Consider the following 21,201-nt stretch of genomic DNA (forward strand, 5'->3'; position numbering starts at 1 on the left):
AAATTTGTATAAATATTTGACCAGACGTCTCTTTACTTTAATTCAAATGTAATTTAAATGGCTAACTTCATCCTGCAGATGGCAATAACACGCACTATTAGAAAAAGCACACACAACACAAGACGAAGAGCTCCTACAGCAGAGGTTTCATGAACGCCTCATCATCAAACACAACTACCGTATGTCCAAGAGCAAAACAAAAGAAAAGCACGACAATGATGAGCTAAAAATTATACTTTACAGAAATGAATGAACAAGAACCGAATCTTTTATCCAAAAAAGACCAATAATTCACACGGATAATCACTAATATTGTTCACGTTTCACGTTAATTAACCACAACAACGGCCACACATTGAATGTAAATTAACACGTCTCTATGGTGAGAACGGACAGGAGACGACGACGTTCTATTTTAGAATCTAAAATGAACGGTTATCGTCACTATGGTTATCGTTAAAAATCGCACTCCGCTGACGTCACAGCTACGCGACGGACATGTAGTTGTTGCCATCTTCATAAGAGCGAAAAATCTGCAGCGGTCCGTCTCCGGCCACGGCTCGGCTCGGCTCGGCTAGTTTCCTTTCCTTTCATCTGCTGCACCGGACTGACTCCCCGTTTAAAACAAAAAGAAGAAAGAAAGAAAGAAAGAAAACAAAACGAAGATAAATAAATCCTTCCCCGTGTGGTTTACCCGCCGCTTTGAACCGGAAGACGTAAAGAGAAATCAAAGTTCGCAGAGAGGTGACATCTGCTGCTGCTGCTGCTGCTGCTGCACCACCACACACCTGACTTCATTCAATGAGGTTTTAACAACAAGTAGCATTTGTTTTGGTTTTGGAACCGATACGTACAAGAGGAAAAAAAATAAACGCACACACACACCAAACACCGACCTGTCAGAGAGAGAGAGAGGCAGCGGGACACACACTCTGTATAAACCTGCAGATTGACGGTAAGAACACACACACATGCAACACCTGAGTGTGTGAAAGGTAATGCACGAAGCCGGGCGTTTCATTGCATTTGTGTGTGTGTGTGTGCGTGTGGATGTGTGTGTTGTTTAGCTTAGCTTAGCTGCTGACGACAACACGGCTAGCGAGCTAACCCGTTACCACCATAGGGAGAGAACAGATTAATTGCAGAGGTTTGGTTGTTATTTATTACAGGTAATGTCGTGGCTTTGTTTTAACAAACGTACTAAAAAATGAAGGTTTTGCAACCATCGTGCATTTTAATTTAAAGTGTAAAACAGTGAAACAACGGCGGGGATGTTGCTAAAGCTAACGAGCTAACCCGTTAGCATGAGGTAGATAACAGATTAACTGAAGAGGTCTGTTTTTTTTATTATATGTTATTTATTAAAGGTGGTGTTTATAGTTTTGAATTTTTAATAGTTACTAAAAGAAACGAAGCTTTTGCAATCAGTGTGATTTTTAATTTAGGTGTAAAACAGTGAAACAACGGCGGGGATGATGCTAAAGCTAAAGCTACCTAGCTCCGGTGGGGACCGGCTATTTCCTGCATCGGAAACAACAGTTTTTCATCATAGAGCTGCTTTTACGAATGCTTTCCACCCATTTAAAGTGCTTATATTAACTATTATCTGTGCTAATCTACGCAGTTGCTCAGGTTTTGCTCTTATTTGAGCCTCGGTGCAGAGAAACCCCTCTCAGTGAAGCTAACAGGCTAACTCACACATCCACAGTGTTGAACCGGCTGCACATGGTGGAAAGAGCCCGGTGTTGTTGAACCCACTTTAATTAACCAGACACACAACAAAAACTGCATATTTAGTTTTGCGAAATAGCACGTTATTAGTATTATTATTGTTTTGGAAGGACACGGGTCATTAGCACAACCTGCTGTGGATCTAATGGGAAACAGATATAGATAGCTATTTATTGTCATTGCATGTAAAAACACAACGAAATTTCGTTTGTAGCCCCACACCAAAAAGCAGAATAAAGGGGCACAAATGCAGTTAAAAAATAAGAAGTAATGCACAGTATATTGCGCAATAATACATCAATAATGCACAGGTATGTTGCACTTGTACTGTTCACCAGGTGCAGTTGTAGTTGTACCATTAGTAGCGTTGTGATGTACACAGCAGATGTTAGACTAGTACCTGTTGTTCAGCAGGAGTTCACACCTGCAGAGGGACTTTTTGTTTTTAAATATATTATGTTTAAAAAGTGATCACCTGTGTTGAGCTGCAGGAAAATAACCTGGATGTTAAATAACTCATCTGAGACTTTTTAGGTTTAAATGTACATGCACAATCTTTCTGTCACAGTCTCAAATCCTCTGTTTGTTTGATAACAGACTGTGGGACTGAGGTACGGACTAACATCTGGAGCAATGATGCAAAATGTCAGAGTATCAGCCTCAGGTTTTAATCTGCAGAAATGCAGCTTGGATAATGTTTTAATATGTAATACATGGTGTTGCATGATACAGGAATTTGGTTTTGCATATAATAGATTAGAAAAGTGTCCTATACCCCCGTCTACCTGCCTCTTCTCACATTGGGTGTCCAAACAAAGACAAGAAGCCAAGTTAAATCTTATGAATTGGAAATCAGAGTAAGAGAGGAGACGTTTACTGTGTATATATGCAACTTGGATGATGTTTTATAGTGCAGAATCTCATTGTACAAAAATGTGTTATTATATAGTGGATTAGAAATGTGTCCTATGCATCCTCTACCTGTGTCTCACTTCATGTATCCAAACAAAGGCAAGACGCTCGGTTAAATCGTATGAATTGGGAATAAAAGCAGTTCTGAAATCAGAGACGAGACGTTTAGACATAAAAGTCTTTCTCTGATCCAGTTCTCTTGTTCCTGACCGACTGTCCTTCCACACTGAGCCGTTACAGCGTGTCTAATCTCTAAGTTTGTGAACTGACTGTGTGTTTTAGAGCCGTTCTGTAACTGTGTGTGTGTGTGTGTGTTGTGTGTGTGCAGGTGACGAGCTGGCGCAGGTCGTGGGTTGTCCGTGGATAATGCGAGACAGTGGCGGTAGCCTGGCCCAGAACTGCTGGCAGGGAGACCTGGGTCTGACCGCGGTGGGGCAGGATGACACGGGAGGAGGTGGGTGTCACACGACGTCGTCACATGTTCACACAACAACAACAACAATACTCTGTGTTGTCATTGTCTTCCAGTGCAGCGAGCGAGTGAGCACATCCTGGTGAAGTAGCAGGAAACCACCTTGACACCAGAAATAATGTCAACTCTCTGAGACCACAGCAAAAAAAAGCAAAACAAAAAAAAAGAGCCAGTTTCAGCAGCTTTGATTTCAGTAAAACACCACAATCAGTGCAGCTGCAGCTCCAAGTGACAGAACTATAAACTGTCCTGACTGAGAAGAGCTGAACGGTTCATCACGATGTTATTGAAATTGACATAAATTCAAAAACACAAATATAAGGAGCTATGATTTTCTTTGGACAACAGTAAAACTTGTCAGACCATCGTAAATTAAGTGAATGTGCCCGAATCTCATTCTCCAGATGTGACGGACCAGGAAAAAAGATCATTTTTATTCATTTCTCGGGTGATGGATTCATCAAAAAAAAAAAGTCAGGAGACCAGAATGAGAGCGCGTCCACAGGAATGCGCATTTAATTAATCCGCATACGTTGTTTTTATCGTTCTGGAGTTTCGTCCAGACGGACAGAGGCTCAGTTTAATCCTATGAATTGGAAACAAGAGCAAAAGAAGAGAAGTTAGAGTCTCTCTCTGATCCAGTGCTGGAAACGGAAAAACGTTTTCAAAATGAACAAAAAAAAAGATAATTTTGAGTAAAGCTCCGTGTGGACGAAGCCTGAACACGGTTCCTGTGTCGAGATTAAATACTGAAGTGAATCAGAAGCAGAAATGTTTTCTTTGCCAAGAGCAGTAAAGGTCCGTCAACAGCACAGGTACAAGGTACAAAAAATAGTATAAAAGGTAGCAATAAAATAGAATAAATACAAAAAACCTACGCATATACAATTTAGGATTTATATAACGAATACAATAGAATAAAGACAAAGAACGATGTATACAAAGCTAAGAAAAAGTTATTGTGCGGATTGTTGTAGGGCGTTGTTCACTGTTCGTGTTCATGTGTGTGTAGGTGGGATAGAATAAATGCAAAAAAACCTATGCATATACAATTTAGGATTTATATAAAGAATAACATTGAATAGAATAAAGATAAAGAACGATGTATACAGAGTTAAGAAAGAGTTTGTTCACTCCTTGTGTTCGTGTTCATGTGTGCAGGTGGGATCCCCGGTGACCACCTCATCGTCCCGGTGTCGGGCCACAGCGTTCCCAGCTCCATGCACCTGCGTCTGGGACAGAAGGAGAAGGTTTGGACGCGGGAGTTTGTGGACAAGGAGGACGAGGACGGGATGGGAGAGATGGAGGCGATAGGGGACGAGGAGGCGGAGGAGGAGGAGGAGGAGGAGAACGACCTGGACGGGGACGACAAGGGCGAGTTCGGGGGCAAAGACTGGGACAACGAGGAGGAAGAGGAGGAGGATGAAGAGGAAGAAGAGGAGGAGGAAGAGGATGAGGAAGGAGACCAGGCGGAGGTGGAGTGGGAGATCCCAGACTTCCCCTTCCAGCCGCACGCACAGCCTCACCCGCACTACGGACCACAGCAGAAGGCCACGGACGGCGCCCACTCCCACGCCCACGTCGTCGCCACGGCAGCCGCTCCTCCGGGCGCCAACGCGGCCGCCGCCGCTCCGCTCTCCCAGGCCGAGGCGGCCGAGCTGCTGCGCTCCAACCTGAGCCGCTACCGCGCCCTGAGGCGGCTGCGGCGCTGGCAGCGCTCGCGGCCGCTGGTCGGCGGCCTGGGCTTCCGGCTCACGCAGCACTGGAAGAACTGGCGGCAGCGCGCCCAGTGGGTCTGTTACCTAGGACACCGGTGGAGCCGCAGGGGCCAGAGGTTGAACCTGTACGGCCGCCAGAGGAGGACGAAGCGGTACCAGCGGTCGCCGTACACCGACGGAGAGGACGACAGCGCCGAGGAGAGGTTCACGCAGACCGACAGAGGTAACAACATCATCACACCCACCGACCAATCACAAGAGGACACACAGATCAATAATGTCTCGGTATTTAAAGGGATAGTTCAACATTTGGCAAATTGGCCCATTGCCATAATCTCTATAGTCATAGCAGTAGGTTCGTTACCTTTAATTGTCGGTGCAAGCTAGGGCTGACCCAAAAAATTTGAAGCTTCGAAGCTTCGTTCGTTGCCATGGTAATCGATCATGAAAGTCCGTGATCGATTTTTTTTCCCCCCTCCTTTTTCCCTTTTTGACACCGGTTCTCATCAGTAATTGTTACATTAAAATGAGTAGGTGACTTTGTTTGCCATTACTTAGATCCGCGAATCTTCGATTATCAGAATATGATAATCGGGTCAGCCCTAGTGCAAGCTGTTTTTAGAACGGCGGAGCAGAGCCGCGAGCTGCTCAGAGCTATGCTACGGAGGCTCATGGGATTTCTTGGTTTCCCTCATCAAACTCATCAAATACACAATCCAACAACTCCACAACGCTCTGGTGGACAAGTTGTGAGCTGCACATTCACCACGCTATGAGATAATAACAGAATGTTACCAGACAGAGTTGTTTTAGAGGGAAATGCAGAGACTGCTTGCTGAAAAACTGTCCCCCGAGGGGAACGTGCATCAGTGGTTTTGCATGAATTTACGTAACGTTCTGTTATTATCTCATAGCGTGGTGAATGTGCAGGTCACAACTTGTCCACCAGAGCGTTTTGGAGTTGTTGGATTGTGTATTTGATGAGTCTGATGAGGGAAACCAATAAATCCCATTAGCCTCCGTAGCGTAGCTCTGAGCAGCTCACGGCTCTGCTCCGCCGTTCTAAAAATAGCTTGCACCGACAATTAAAGGTAACGAACCTACTGCTATGACTATAGGGATTATGGCAATGGGCCAATTTGCCAAAATGTTGAACTATCCCTTTAATGGTTTTCTATGGGTCTCTGAGCTAATTGGTTCTTATTGGAAATAATCGATGGATACGCGGTCGTCTCATGATTCTCCAAACACAACACGCTGCTTTTGTTGAGGAAGTTTAGACGAAAACCGACTCTAAATTAATGATGAAAATGAATACGACACACAGCAGCTGGTGTGAAAACGTGTGTGTTGCTCTCAGACACTCATCCAGATGTTTGCATGCAGCTGTGATGTCTGATGTTTTACCATAAGTGGACATGGGGTCTGTCTGTGTGTGTTTAGTCCAGTGTTTATTTTACCTCGGCAGTGAGAGAGACTCCAGTTAAACCAGCGTCTCTGTCTTTACACAGTGGGACGATACAGACCATAATCAAACGTCCACGTCCACTTATTCACTAAAACCAGTTGAATACAATACATACTAAATTGACTCTGTGATGAAATGAGCTGAGAGACTTCACAGGTTTGACGCGTCCGGTGTTAATTTATTAAGATGCAGCGTGATGTTTCATCATATTTAATCTCACATGGCTTTTATTTTGAAATTCAGAATAAAACATTGAAGAGTCCTAATGAAGAGAGTGCTTGTACGTGTCTTTTAGTTAGTATCGTTTTTAGTTTAGTGAGTTTACACACATTAATAAACATTATATACACATATGCTTTAAACATAAATAATAAACAACAAATAATCTATTTCTTTTTTTTTTTTTTTCTTGTATCTCTATTTTTGTTATGCAAATGACCACGGGTACATAAGAATTTCACTGTAATTACTTGTAATTATATGTGACAATAAAGTAAACTTACTTAAACTCACTTAACTTAAAGGAGAATTCCGGCCATTTTTGACCCCTAAATTGTTGTCCTGATGGTCACCCAGTGTTGGGGGGAGCGATAAACGCGACTAAAATTGATGCAGGCAAACCGGAGTAACACCATGGCTAGACGGCGCTAGTGATAGCCACAACGCTAAAGTATGGGGCAATTTTTTCAACCACAACAGACTAAACAATTTTAGTCACGTCTTTTGCTCCCCGCAACACTGGGTGACCATCAGGACAACGATTTAGGGGTCAAAAATGACCGGAATTCTCCTTTAAAAGATTAATTGCATTTACATGATTCACATCTAATTACTCAAATGTCACAAATTATTAGGGCTGGGACAATATGCTTTTCTCCCGTTTCGATTCTTCTATGATTTTTTGGATGGCGATTCGATTTAAATTGCCATTCTACGATATTGCCGATTCTCTCGATTTTTAGTCTGCATTTTTAACATTTATCTGCACACAAATACTGTAGGAGCCTATAAATTAACAAAGTGAACTTAAACCCTTTTCAAAACCTGTACTCTCTGTATGTAAAAAAGGCTAACAAATGCACATTGGACAATATTTTAAAAAAATTTCAACAAAAAAAATCGATTTAAAAATCGTCAAAGATATCGCGATATTTATGTGAATCGATTTTTTCTCCCACCCCTACACATTATTCAATTTTTTTTTTTTTTTTTAACCAAGAAGTCTGGTAATTAGGGTCTGAAAAAAGTTTTGAACAGTCAGATGTGTAGCGACCCTGTTGTTAACACCGTTGTCGTGTGTGTGTGAGCAGAGAAGCAGATGAACGGCTGCCCCCCAGAGAAGCAGGAGGACCGGGGGCGGCGGGAGGTCGAGGTGAAACCGGTGGAGCTGGCGCTGACCGAGGAGCACATGAGCTGTGTGACCGGTGAGGTTCTTCTTCCTCCTCGTCACTGACCAATCAGAGGCCGTCGTGCTGATTTGTCAGGTGTCATGTGATCGACTCGCGGCTCTGAAGCTCTAAACAGGACGTTAACACATGCTACGACCGACCACGGCTCTTTAGTTTCTGCTTTTGTTCTCGCACTGCAATTTTTTTTTCCTCCACATTATTAAAAGTTGTTGCTCCCTCCTCATCTTAAAGGGATAGTTCAACATTTTGGCAAATTCTCTTATCGCCATAATCCCTATAGTCACAGCAGGTTCATTACCTTTAATTCAAACTCATCAAATACACAATCCAACAATTTCAAAACGCTCCTCTCTCCTCTCGTATCCTCTCCTCTCTCCTCTTTCCTTTCTTTTCCTCTCCTTTCTCCTTTCCTCTCTCCTCTTTCCTTTCCTCCCCTCTCTCCTTTACTCTCTACTCTCCTCTCTCCTCCCCTCTCTCCTTTACTCTCTCCTCTCCTCTTTCCTCTCCTCTCCTCTCCTCTCCTCTCCTCTCCTCTCCTCTCCTCTCCTCTCCTCTCCTCTCCTTTGCCCTCTCCTCTCTCCTTTACTCTCTCCTCTCTCCTCTCCTCTCCTCTCAAAACAACATGCACCGATAGTTAAAGGTGATGAACCTACTGCTGTGACTATAGAGATTATGATGATAGGAGAAGTTGCCAAACATGTTGAACTATCCCTTTAACACTGTGTGTCATGCTGGATTTTGAAATCCTGTAATGCAAGCATCAAACTTCTCTCGACTTTAATATCAGTTAATAACCTTGTTCCTCTCACAGTGACACCACAGTGATGATGACGGTATTGATCGTCTTGATGATGATGATGATGATGATGATGATGATGATGATGATGATGATGATATTGATGATGTCATGGCGTGTGCGTGTGCGTGTGCGTGTGCAGGTATCCTGGAGGAGTCTCTGCAGCAGTACGGCAGCCTGATCCCCCTCCACGTGGACGGCATCGTGGAGAAGCTGCAGGACATCTTCAGTGAGAGCTTCTCTCAGCCACACAGGTCAGAGACACACACACACACACACACACACACACACACACACACACACACACACACACACACACACACACACACACACACACACACACACACACACACACACACACACACACACACACACACACACACAGAGCACTGATTGGCTGAGAGCGATGTCAATATTGATTATAGATTCATTAAACTCTATCAGCCCTGACCTTGTGTTATTTCCTCATGGAAGTGAAACACAATCAGTTTAGTTTCATTAGTTTCCAGAGTTTTAAGCTTCTCTGATCATTTTATCGATGCTGCCTCCTCTTCTCCATCAGGCCGAGTATTGATCTGTGGTTGATCAGACTAGAAATGAGCTGTAACGTCTATTGATCCTGTTTGACATGTGAACAAATCACAATTAAAAGTGAAGAAACTGATTAACTTTTTCTTTTTCTTTCTTCTTTTGCATTTTTGAAGATTTTATTACCGTAGATGACCATTTATTAGCCCGGGCGTTTAATATGCTAAATCGACTTGGAGCCCAGGCGTTTATAAGAACCAGGCGCGTATTTGCAACAGGCTACAATTTATTTTTGCAATGAGCAGCACCAGACCATCATGCAAAGAACAAGGAGCTCACCATAGGAACACTGGAACAAAACTACTTTTCCCCCCGACGCATCTTTATTGACATCAGACAATTACCGCGACACAGGGAGCTGATCAGAGCAGTGTTATGAATGATAACGGAAGGGGGGGTCGATCGCGGTAATTTCAACACTGTACATTAGCGCATTTATCTATATCCCTATATCCCTCAGTCTAGCGCACCTGTGCTTGTGTGTGTGTGCGCGCCTGCATGCGAGAGAGAGAGCGAGAGGAGGGGCTGACTGACAGAAGAGGTGAGAGCCGGTGCTGTTAAAAAAAAAACTTTTGTTTTCTGTGCAAGACTATGGTAAACACTTAATCGCCCGGGCGTTTAATTGAACCGGCGTTTATTCTGCCAAATGAGCTCGGACCCCGGCGGCAATAAGAGCACAGGCGCGTATTTGCACGCGGGCGATTATTTGGTCATCTACGGTACATAAAAAACTACCAAACAAAGTATGGAGAAAAAAAAGCAAATCATAAAACAGAATAATCAGACCATGTGATAACAAAGTAAAAAAAAAAAAAACTAATTCAAATAATTACATAAGGTTTATTTTCATAATATGCACTAGGCACCGTACCAACTAACACATGTAGACTGAGTACTAAAGGTGCGTTCCAGGCAACCCGTAACGTGTTTTTCCGACCTGTTCCTATGGTTACCCGTTGGAACGTACAGTCAAACTCGTAACTTCCCACCTGTGACCTCGTACTAGATCGATGTAACTCCCAGCTCCTTGAAGTCGTGACTTACGGGTTCGAAAGCCTGCCTGGAACGCACCATAACTTACAATTGCATTCGCCTATATTTAAAAACACAAAAAAAACAATTAGGAGTTCATTAGGTGTGTGTATATTAAAAAAACAAACAAGAAATCTATATAATATATGTAAGAAACATATTTTACAAATCATTAGAGATATTATTTGTTATATACCTCACCCATTTTCCCATCTTTCTTCTAAAATATAAACCAGATCTTTCCATTTGGAGAAATGGATGAACTTTATTCATCCTGAGGGAAAATGCTGTGGCAGAGAGACGGCTCCAAAATGATATACAGAATAAACGACAAAATATAACGATCAATAAGAATTTAAATAAGTAAATAAATAGATGACGTACGACGGAGTATTAGGGCCACAAACAAAACAGACTCTTCGAGAATATAGTCATACATTTACGACTTTATTCTCGAAGTTTGTGATTTTTTTTATTTGTCAATGTGGCCCTAAATACTCCGTCGTAATGAAGAAAGTAGATAAATATATTTTAAAAAGTCTTGAAATAAAAATACACAGTGATTTAAAGCAGAAAAACGTTGGCTCGCTGATACCAGTCAGGAGTTTGACCCGTCTACAGGTTTCATAGATCAGTTGTGATGTTTTGTTTCTCACTGTATTGACTCTGACTGTGTGTGTGTTGTGTGTGTGTTGTGTTGTGTGTGTGTGTGTGTGTGTGTGTGTTGTTGTGTGTTGTGGTGTGTGTGTGTGTGTGCGTCCCTCAGGAAAGCCGTGGTGCAGCACCTAATACAGTCGTTCCAGCGCTCGTCAGGCTCAGCTCTGGCTAAAACATTCAGGGTCAACTACAAACGCCACGTCCTGACCATGGACGACCTCGGGACGCTGTACGGACAGAACTGGCTCAACGACCAGGTGACACACACACACACACACAGACACACAGACACACACACACACACACACACACACAGAGACACACACACACACACACTAGGGCTGCCACGATTAGTCGACTAGTCACGACTACGTCGACTATTAAAATCGTCGACAACTAATTTAATAGTCGATGCGTCGTTGTTTTGTTTTTTTTACTTTGTTTTTCTCTCAAAACTGCTGGGGCACCTTCCACACACGCACCCGCCGCCACAGCCGCGCACCACACACACGTGCACTCACTCATTCAAGGCGAGTACACATAGGTGTTCTCTCTCTTTTCTCTCTCTACCTGTCTTGTCCCTCATCAAGCGGCACCGGTGTAGCCCCCCTCCCTCTCCCGCCGCCGCCGCCACCGCTCCTCTCCCTCTCTCCCTCTCCCTCTGCCTCTCTCTCCCTCTCCCTCTGCCTCTCTCTCTCTCTCTCTCTCTCTCTCCCTCTCTCTCTCTGTCATTTTAAATGAGCAGCTTACTAGCAGCGGTACCGCCGCTCCATCGTTTTAAATCACGGACTGAAAAACAGCCGTTCCTCATTTAAAAATAAAATCGCGGACTTTGAGACTCGGTGTTGGAGAACTAGAACGTTACCGCGTCTGGTCACAGCGTCCTGGTCACGTAATGAGCGCTCATCTTAACGAGCAAGTCTTCTCTACCGGTATAAATCTACGTCAATATTTTCCGGTAGCTTCTCATCACAGTCCACACCTTGCAGAGTTTGAGCTGCAGCTCAGTTTCACTTGTTTTCATTTGACAGAGTTTCACACAGAACTTTCTGTTGAGTCTTTCCATGTTTCTCCTTCTGTGACAGTAAAAAGGCACATTTACATTTTTTCAGACAAGACGATTGTCTTATAAACTATTCAATTTTTTTTTTAACAGAACGACTCCTATTATTTACACTGAGCACAAGTTATATTTGAATAGGCCTATAGGCCTACCAAAACTTTATTATTGTGAATAATTCCTTAGTTTCAGGTGTCTACCTTATTTTATTTAAATGTAGCTGTTAAATGCCAGAGACAAATGAAGGAAAGAAAAACCTATAAAACCTTTAAGTATTTATTTTGGTGTTGTTTAGGCCAGTGCCTTATCTTTATTTTACTGAGCTGTTTGCACTTTATGCTACAGTTAAAGCTGCATATTTCATTAAAAGTTTAATGAACTATCATCTTAATTGTCTTTAATTTTAGTTAGCATATACCTTAAACACTTCAAGCTGAAAGCTAATGATGGTATATAAGAGCAGCTGCATGCTGGTGCGATAATCTGTATGTTTTACATTCAATTTACGTATGATCCGATTAGTCGACTAATCGAAAAAAATAGTCGGTGACTAGTCGACTATCAAAATAATCGTTTGTGGCAGCCCTAACACACACACACACACACTCAGTGGGGTCAGAGCTCGGTTCTCATCATCGTCTTCTTCTCTCTGCGTCTCCAGATCATGAACATGTACGGAGACCTGGTGATGGACGCCGTTCCAGAGCGGGTGAGACGAACACACGGAGAACACACGTCAGAGCTGTCGTCTGGTTGTGTTCCTGTTTCTCACTCTTCCTCTTCCTCTTTTCTCCTCCTCCTCCTCTTCCTCAGGTTCACTTTTTCAACAGCTTCTTTTATGATAAGCTACGGACAAAAGGCTACGACGGAGTCAAACGGTGGACGAAAAATGTAAGTGGCTGGTTTTTTTTTTCAGACTCAAAGCTCCTCAGAGTGAGTTTTTATTTAATCAAAAAAAGAAAAGAAAAAGTAAGGTGTTCATGATGACCAATTGTAATTTCAAACAAAACAAGATGGTAGTGACGGGCAACAATAGAGGTCCAGAAAAGAAGACAACGTTGGTAACCGTTGCGTTTGTTCGTTCCGGTGAGTCCACAACGACACTAACCGTCGAAATTCGCAACCTGCAGTAAATACATTGTGTAGATAGAGTACTACATGACAGTGAACTCATGGAAGGATTTGACAAGTAACACAGCACCTGTCACGGAGTAAATCAATTTCGTTCCACGTTTAAAGTCTGCACTAGTGCGGCACGGTTTGATAAAAATGTGCGATTGCGATTATGGTGGAAAATATTGCGATTACGAAAATGTAAATCAACGCTGTAATGAGTCTATTTGCTTGATTATCAAGCACAACACAGAAAATAACCATATTTTAGGAGTGCATTCCAGTCATTTTTGACCCCTGAATCGTTGTCCTGATGGTCACCCAGCAAAAAACGTGGCTAAAATTGATGCAGGCAAACCGGAGTTACACCATGGCTAGACGGCGCTTGGGATAGCGACAACGCTAACCTATGGGGGCAATTCTTTCAACCACAACAAACACTCAAAAAACAATCAAATATCTATGGTTCATGACTCGAATCCTTACGAGACACCACTGAACTCATATAGTGTAACAGTATAAACTTTGTGTTTTTGCATGTAGCCACTCACCTCAGACAGCCGAACTCTGAAACGTCCTGCAAAGACATTACTATTCGATCGCAGAGCGCCTGCTCTCCCCGCCACAGAAACAAACACTTTTTCCTTGTTGTGGTGATTTCTGGAAGAATGTGATTCACTGTTTCATGTGAAAAGTGAACGTAAATAAATAAAAGGAAATCCTTGACGTGTGGTTGTTGAGTGAAGAGGTGACGACCTTGAGCTGTTTGATCTGGACGAACTGAGGCTGAGACAGAGACAATGGCTGGACGGAGCCGAGGAAACGGAGGAAACGGAGGAAACGGAGTCATAGATGGAAAAACTGACCGAGTTTCACCTGGAAGAGACGACAGAGGAAGCAGTTTGACTCACTTCTGTTCTCTGTTGATGTTCTCCTTTTTCTCTCCTTCTTGTTTTTCCCTTTCTCCTTCCTCTTCTTCACCTTGTTCTCCTCCTCCATCTTCTTCTCTTCCTCTCTCATCCTCCTCTCTCCTCCTCCCCCTCCTCCTCTCCCTCCTCCTCCTCCCTCTCTCTCCTCCTCCTCCACCTCCTCCTCTCTCCTCCTCCTCTTCCTCCCTCCTCCTCTCTCCCTCTCCTCTCTCTCTCCTCCTCCTCCTCCCCCTCCTCTCTCTCCCTCCTCCTCTCTCCTCCTCCTCCTCTCCCTCTCTCCTCCTCTCTCCCTCCTCCTCCTGCTCTTCCTCTCCTCCTCCTCCCTCTCTCTCCTCCTCCTCCTCCTCCTGCTCCTCCTCTCCCTCTCCTCCCCCCCCCTCCTCTCTCTCCTCCTCCTCTCCCTCTCTCTCCTCCTCCTCCTCTCCCCCCTCTCTCTCCTCCTCCTCTTCCTCTTTCCTCCTCTTCTCTCTCCTTCTCCTCCCTCTCCTCTCTCTCTCCTCCCCCTCTCTCCTCCTCCTCCTCCTCCCCCCCCCCCCCTCTCCTCCTCCTACTACTCCTCCTCCCCCTCTCTCCTCCTCCTCCTCCTCCCTCTTCCTCTTCTCTCCTCCTCCTCCTCCTCCTCCACCCCCTCCCCCCCCCCCGCCCCTCTCTCTCCTCCTCCCCCCTCCTCCTCCTCCTCCTCCTCCCCCTCCTCCTCCTCCTCCTCCCTCTCTCTCCTCCTCCTCCAGGTGGACATCTTCCAGAAGGATCTCCTGTTGATCCCGATCCACCTGGAAGTTCACTGGTCTCTGGTCAGCGTCGACATTCCTCGTCGAGCCATCACCTACTTCGACTCTCAGCGAACCCTGAACAGACGCTGCCCAAAGGTACCGCAGCCCACCTCCTCTTTATCCTCCTCCTCCTCCTCCTTCTTCATCCTCCTCTCAGACTGACCTTTGACCTCTGTTGTTGTTGTTTGCAGCACATTTTTAAGTACCTTCAAGCAGAGGCCATCAAAAAAGACCAACAGGATTTCCTGACGGGATGGAAAGGCTTTTTTAAAATGGTGAGACGTCGACACAGACGCTGAGTGTTGTTATGGTTACCTGTTGTGTTGTGGTATGTTATGTTAAAGGTTTAGGGTTGGAGATCTGTTTATGGAGCACTTTTTTTTATTGAATTGCCTGAAATCCTCTTCACACACCGACTGCAACTAAGTAATTCAATGTTTTGCCACAAAAATGAAGAAAGGGCTGCCCCCAAATAGCCGACCAAAATTTCATTGGTCGATTGGTCGCAGGAAAAAAACCCAAACATTTAGACCCGTGTCTTGTCAAAATTAAGTCAAGATCAACCTGACTGAACTGTATACAAAAGGCTATAGGGCTTTTAATTTGAAGGGCCCTAAAAGTCAGTCACTTGTGGGATGGACAACCATATAAAAACATCATCCGATCATGTTGAACGCCACATTCAAGTCAATTGGATCGTGATGTGTCAGTCAAACTGCTGTCTGTCTGTCCCTCCTCTACCGCTCTTCGTGCACTAATCACACACCTGCTTCAGTCTTCAACGCGTTACCTCGTGGAAAACATAACGCCAGTGATACAACGTACCACACTGAGGTCCGGAAGGTGACCTGATCGGGATCGGCCCATTTGCGTATTTTCTCGATCAAACATAGTTGTCATTTCAGCTGCAGCCACGGTTTTCCCTAAGTCAAAGGTGGTCGTCGTCTTTTGCACGCTCACAACTGGGGCTGCCCCCAAATCGTCGACCAAAGAGTCATTGTTCGATTGGGGAAAAAAAAAAAGCAAACATTTGGAACAGTGTTGATTAGTCACCGTTAATGACGACTATTGGTTGACCAAGAAGATGTGGCTCCGAAGCGACGCGCTTGTCTTTTTCGTGCACATCCGACCTGCTTCTCCCTCTGGTCTCGTGCTGTGTCTCTCCGACTGTTTCCCACCGAGCTCTGCCCTGTCTGGAAGGAAGAGGATAACCGCGTGTGGAAAGACGTCGCCTCCGAGATGTAGAATGTGTTTTATAGAAGAGAAACGCACATCTCAGGACCAATGACTTGTATCAGTTTTATTTTCAGCCTCCTTTCATATTTAAAAGAAGGGACAGCATTCCACGGTACGGCAGCGTGTAGCACGGCTTCGCCTTGATGTGTGTTTTCAAAATGTGGCCGAATAGGATCTCCAACCCGACCTTTAACCTGCTGTGTGTTGTTGTGTGTTTTTGTGTTAACCTGTTGTTGTTGTGTTGCAGAATGTGGGTCGTCAGAACAACGACAGTGACTGTGGGGCGTTTGTGCTGCAGGTGAGTTTCTGGTCGTTGTCGCCTCAGTCCTGATCAGAGCCGATGTATGACGTCATTTCCTATCACAAAACCACACGATCATCCTGACCGAGCAGAGATGAATCTATTTATTAATGATCTCCTGTGATATCGGTTCTGAAGACGCGATGAGAATAAGAAACACATTTCCTGTTTGTTATTAATACAAGTTGTGTTAATCTCACCGACTCTGTTGTTCTAAGGTGAGTCAGTGTGTATTGACACTTATTTTACATTTACAACATTAAACGCTGTTGAAGTTTGACACCAGACCTTTGACTGAAAACAAGGCAGTGGTCAATTACAAATAATGAATATTGATAAAAGAAGTAGGGTTTGTAAAACTTTTTATTTTAATATAATCTATTAAGTGTCCCATCAGCCCCAATTGATTAAACATTAATCCTTTTCATTATGTTGATGTGATGTGATACATGTAGATCTCCACCATCAGGCTCCTTCGTCTTATCGACCACATCCTCACACTTAAGATTCAACATAGTGACACCAGTGTGGATAATAATATATATTTAAACAAAGCTCCACGTGAATTAATTAATTAAAGCCACTTATAATTTATTATAATAATACAGAATAAATGGAGTGGAGCTGTCAGTATCGTTATGGTCTCTTCTACAGGAGACAATTAGGGACAAAGGGGTTATTGTGATTTAAATGAGTTGCTGACTGACTGGACCGTCCATTGTTAATGTTTTTTTTTATATAGGCCGATTATCGTTATTATATTAGCCTTTAAAAATCCTCTCTAGTACAAACGCACACCTACTGGCTTATCTGAGCTGTGTCACAACCAGGGGTTAAACCAGTCTACGGGGGCGTGGTCCAGTCCGTGGTCTAGTCTATACCGGTATAGACCGGTATAGACCAGGAACAGTCTGTGATGTCACAGTGAGGGTGGGATCAGGTGATGGTGCAAAAGGTAAATCATCCAAAGACCACAAAGCTCCCAGCAACCCAGACCACACCTGACATTTATCTTCACTTCAAGGTCAAACTCATTTAAGTTCAAGGGGCGATTGATATAAAATTTGATTGAAAACGTATTCACACCAGATGTTTCGGTTCACTTGAAACTGACCTTTTGTGTTGGTGTGAATACAAACCACCGGACTCTGGTTCGGACCACACATGTGAACCGAGACCACCTCTTCAGCCGGGACTTGGTTCACTTGTTTGGTCCGAAACGAACCCTGGTACGATTCGTTCGTGGTGGGAATGCGATCAGAAACCTTTTCTGAGCCAAATGCAAAATCCAAGCGCCTTTTTTTTGGATTCACCAGGCTTCAGTTGTTGTCAGAAAATGCAGAAATCATCATTCGTTGGCATCGTTGCCAAACGAAGTGAGCCGTGGGTCAACATGGAGCACAGAGGAGAAAACGCTGCCTCCTCCATATTTGGTCAGAGGGAAACGTTTGTCAGATGCTGGAGAGGACGAACCCGTAGCCGTCTTGGGGAGAATACGTCAGTCCGACCGGCCATTTCTCCGACTACCCATTAATACGACTTATTCTAGAGGGTTATGGTTGGGGTTAGGGTTACTTAAAGCAGAAGTAAGCGATCCGGTCGTTTTGGCTAACTTTTTGTCAGCCGATGGCGTTAGCAGCCCCCGCCCTCGTCATGGATCTATAGAGGGATTATACGCCTACGTCACTGACGTTCTACTGCGCATGTCGCCTGCAGAAAGAGAGCAGCAAGAGCCGTGATCATGTCTTTTTGTGCTGTTAGTTGCACTAATTGTTTTGATAAAAATAACAAAATGCGCAAATTTTACAGAATACCGTCAACTCGCACCCCTTTCAAGGCAAACAGGAGAGAAAATAGTACATTAGCGATTCATTTCGAGCAATATAATGTGTTAGACACGTTGGTTTGAATGGTGATAAAGCTGGATATGCCCACAGGCACAGCTGTAACGTTATAACTGCAGCGAATGAGTTGTGAAATGTTTACTACGACATTGACTGAAGACGAGGTCACATACTAATGGAAAGCAAGCTGAGATTAATTAATGTTAAGATACTCAGTCATGCAGGTAGCGTTACAGTTCGGGTCAGGATGCTGTTGTTCCAGACTTTAGACATGTCCGTCCTCTTCCCTCGTCTCTGACCAGGCAGCACCTCAGTCCTCACAGCCACTGAGTTTTGTAATCGGGAGTATTTTCCTGAACATGATGGTCTATTAAGGATGCACAGTGTTGTTTTTACCGATGACCAACGCCGTGCTGTGAGTGTCCTGTGGCTGCGTTGCCGTTGCCGCGGTACAAACTCGATCCTCCGTCCTGACGTTTTTTTTTCCTGCCGTTATAAAACCAACAGTCTATGTATAAAACACACACTACATCAGTAGGTGAAAAACCGTTGTAGTACGCTGACAACATCGCTAGCTAACACCGTTTTGACTACACTAGATCCATGGAGGTAACCATGACAACCGGTTCTTTCTGCAGTCAGGTTGCGCACGCATCCTGACTTGTTGGTAAACATATAATCCCTCTATTGGTCCTCGTCCCTACGTCACCACATTCACGCGCATCCCTTGGCTGCACACACAGCCCTTCATGCCGTTCTCTCTCCTCATTGGATAAAGGTTGTAGGATACAAGGAAGTATACAGGAAGTTTTCTCCTCGGCTTACAGCAGAGCAGAGTGACTGACAGACCCGAACACATGAGCGTCAGGTGCGACTGGAAATACCAAATTAAATGCAGTGAGAAAATTCATGACCTCCATTGTGTGCTTTTTTAAATTATATTTTTGGGGCTTTTTTTGCCTTTAATGTACAGCAGAGTTGAGAGAGAGAGACAGGAAATGGGAGGCAGAGAGGGGGGGAATGACACGCAGGATAGGGCCGCTCGGCGCGGGATTCGAACTGTGGTCGCCTGCAGTGAGGACTACAGCCTCAACACATGGGGCGGGTGCTCTACCAACTGAGCTAAACACCGCCCCCATTGTGTACTTTTTATGCAAGATCCTGCCGATAATTTTTATCCAATGACTGAGCGACTGTGGGACACACGTGTTTTCGTTTACAAAGTTGGTCCGCTTGTAAGATAAAAAAACCAAAAAAGTAAAAAAAATGTTGGTAAGTTCACTGGCCTTTTGAAATAATACTTTGTGTCACGTAACATTTAAGCCGTCACCTCACCTCCCTCCACTGAACTATCAGACTGTGGCTCTACGCTGCGGCCACAGCAGGTCTCTCTCTCTATTTCTTTTTTATCACAGACGAGAGCTATTAAGTAGAGTCCGCTCAGCCGCTTAAAGCAGAACTATGCAGGATATGGGCTGTAATTATTGTGGCTCAGAGTCACTGTGATGGTTGAGTGACCTGTTATGAAGTGAATGGGGTCTAGGCCAATGCGCTCACCCCCCCCACTGGCTGAAAACCGCACTTGCAAGATCAGTCGTCCGTCTCGGTGTTACAAATCTCGTCAATGGATAGAAGTATCGCGAGAAACTGCCTTACGGCAGTACGAGATAAGAACGCATATGACGTCATGCATGTCACGAATCGTGATTGGTTTGAGTTCGGAAAGTCGGAGGAAACCATGGAAACATGAAATGTTTACTGATGAAGTTCAGCTTGTGGCTAACAGGGAGCTAATGCTAACACAGATACACACACCATGGGTCTTTTATAAGATAATGTAATACATCATGACACACACACACACACACACACCTTCGCGTTTTGGAACCTTTATTCCTGTGTGTGTATGTCTGTGTCTTTGTGCCTGTGTGTGGCTGTATTAGCGTTAGCGCCGTGTTAGCATTAGCTCCGTGTTAGCATAGCGTTAGCTCGGTGTTAGCATTAGCTCCGTGTTAGCATTAGCGCCGTGTTAGCGTTAGCTCGGTGTTAGCAGGGCTTAGCAAACAGCAGTAAACACAAGCACGTGTAGGGGGGGTGGAGGAGGTGGCGGCGGCGAGTTTGTTTTTTTTTTTTTTTACGACAGTGACATGTGCCTCCCAGAACTGTGGGGGAGCTCCGGAGAGGGAAAAAAAGAGAAACCAACGAAGGAGCGAGCTATTTCCGGCCGAGCTGCATAGTTCTGCTTTAAATGTATGATTTTAACGGTAAAAACAGCATTAAAGTATTTGGAATTGATTTAATATTTATTCATTTCGTAAGTGACCATGGTATAAGCGGGATAATGCCCTTCGAGGTGTCCGATTATCAGAAATAAACGGACTTTGTTGCGTATAATTCTGATTCAGATTATTTCCTTGATGCACGTACACGTAATCGGATCACTTTATTTCGCATCCATGTAAACGGTGAAGTTGGTATTTCCAATCCGAAAGATTATAATCAGATCGTGCTACTGTGATGGTTGTGTGTCCTTTGTCTCTCTGACGTGTCTCCGTCTCTGTCTCCGTCCTCCAGTACTGCAAGTGTCTGGCGCTAGGACAGCCGTTCAGCTTCGGGCAGCAGGACATGCCGCGGCTCCGGAGGCAAATGTACAAAGAACTCTGTCACTGCAAACTCACCCTGTGACCAACCACCCCCCCTTTTACCACCCCTTTACCCCCTCTACTACTACCCCCCACCACCACCACCAACACCAACAACACCACCACCACCACCATCATCTCCACCTGCTCCTGCCCCCCTGACCCCCCTTTAACCCCCAACAACAACAACAACAAGACGGAGGGACAGTGATATAACAAGACGAGGACACGGGGGAGCAACACGAGTGACTGGAGAAGAAGAAGAAAAAAGGAAAAAGGAAAAGAAAAGAAAAAAAAAAACGAGGAACTTTTCAACGAAAAAAAAGAAAAAACTTTATTTTTCTCTGCCGATATCCAGAGAAACGACTTCTACTGTAGGTGATGTCATTGTTTTTTGCTTTGTTTTGTCTTCTCTCTCTCTCTCTTTGCTTCCCTCGCTCCCCCCTCCCTCCTTCGACAGCTCTGATTGGTTCAATTTCCTTTTTTTTCCCTTCTTTTTTTTCGTGGTTGACAGAGGCCAACA

General features: G+C 44.4%; 1 protein-coding gene across 1 annotated transcript; it reads left to right on the plus strand.

The window, feature by feature from the left end:
• Positions 1 to 699: 699 nt before the first annotated feature.
• senp3b (SUMO specific peptidase 3b) lies at positions 700 to 20,934 on the plus strand. The gene is made up of 12 exons (XM_085759607.1): positions 700 to 955; positions 2,972 to 3,097; positions 4,277 to 5,056; positions 7,612 to 7,725; positions 8,649 to 8,760; positions 10,893 to 11,040; positions 12,505 to 12,552; positions 12,657 to 12,734; positions 14,614 to 14,751; positions 14,847 to 14,930; positions 16,139 to 16,189; positions 20,611 to 20,934. Exons 2-12 carry the CDS (start codon positions 3,010 to 3,012, stop codon positions 20,719 to 20,721), a joined length of 1,752 nt encoding a protein of 583 aa, XP_085615733.1. The 5' UTR covers positions 700 to 955; positions 2,972 to 3,009; the 3' UTR covers positions 20,722 to 20,934.
• Positions 20,935 to 21,201: the final 267 nt, after the last annotated feature.

The sequence above is a fragment of the Trachurus japonicus genome, chromosome 18, assembly GCF_045865225.1.
Source record: "Trachurus japonicus isolate A0001 chromosome 18, Traja_1.0".
Classification (NCBI taxonomy): Eukaryota; Metazoa; Chordata; class Actinopteri; order Carangiformes; family Carangidae; genus Trachurus; species Trachurus japonicus.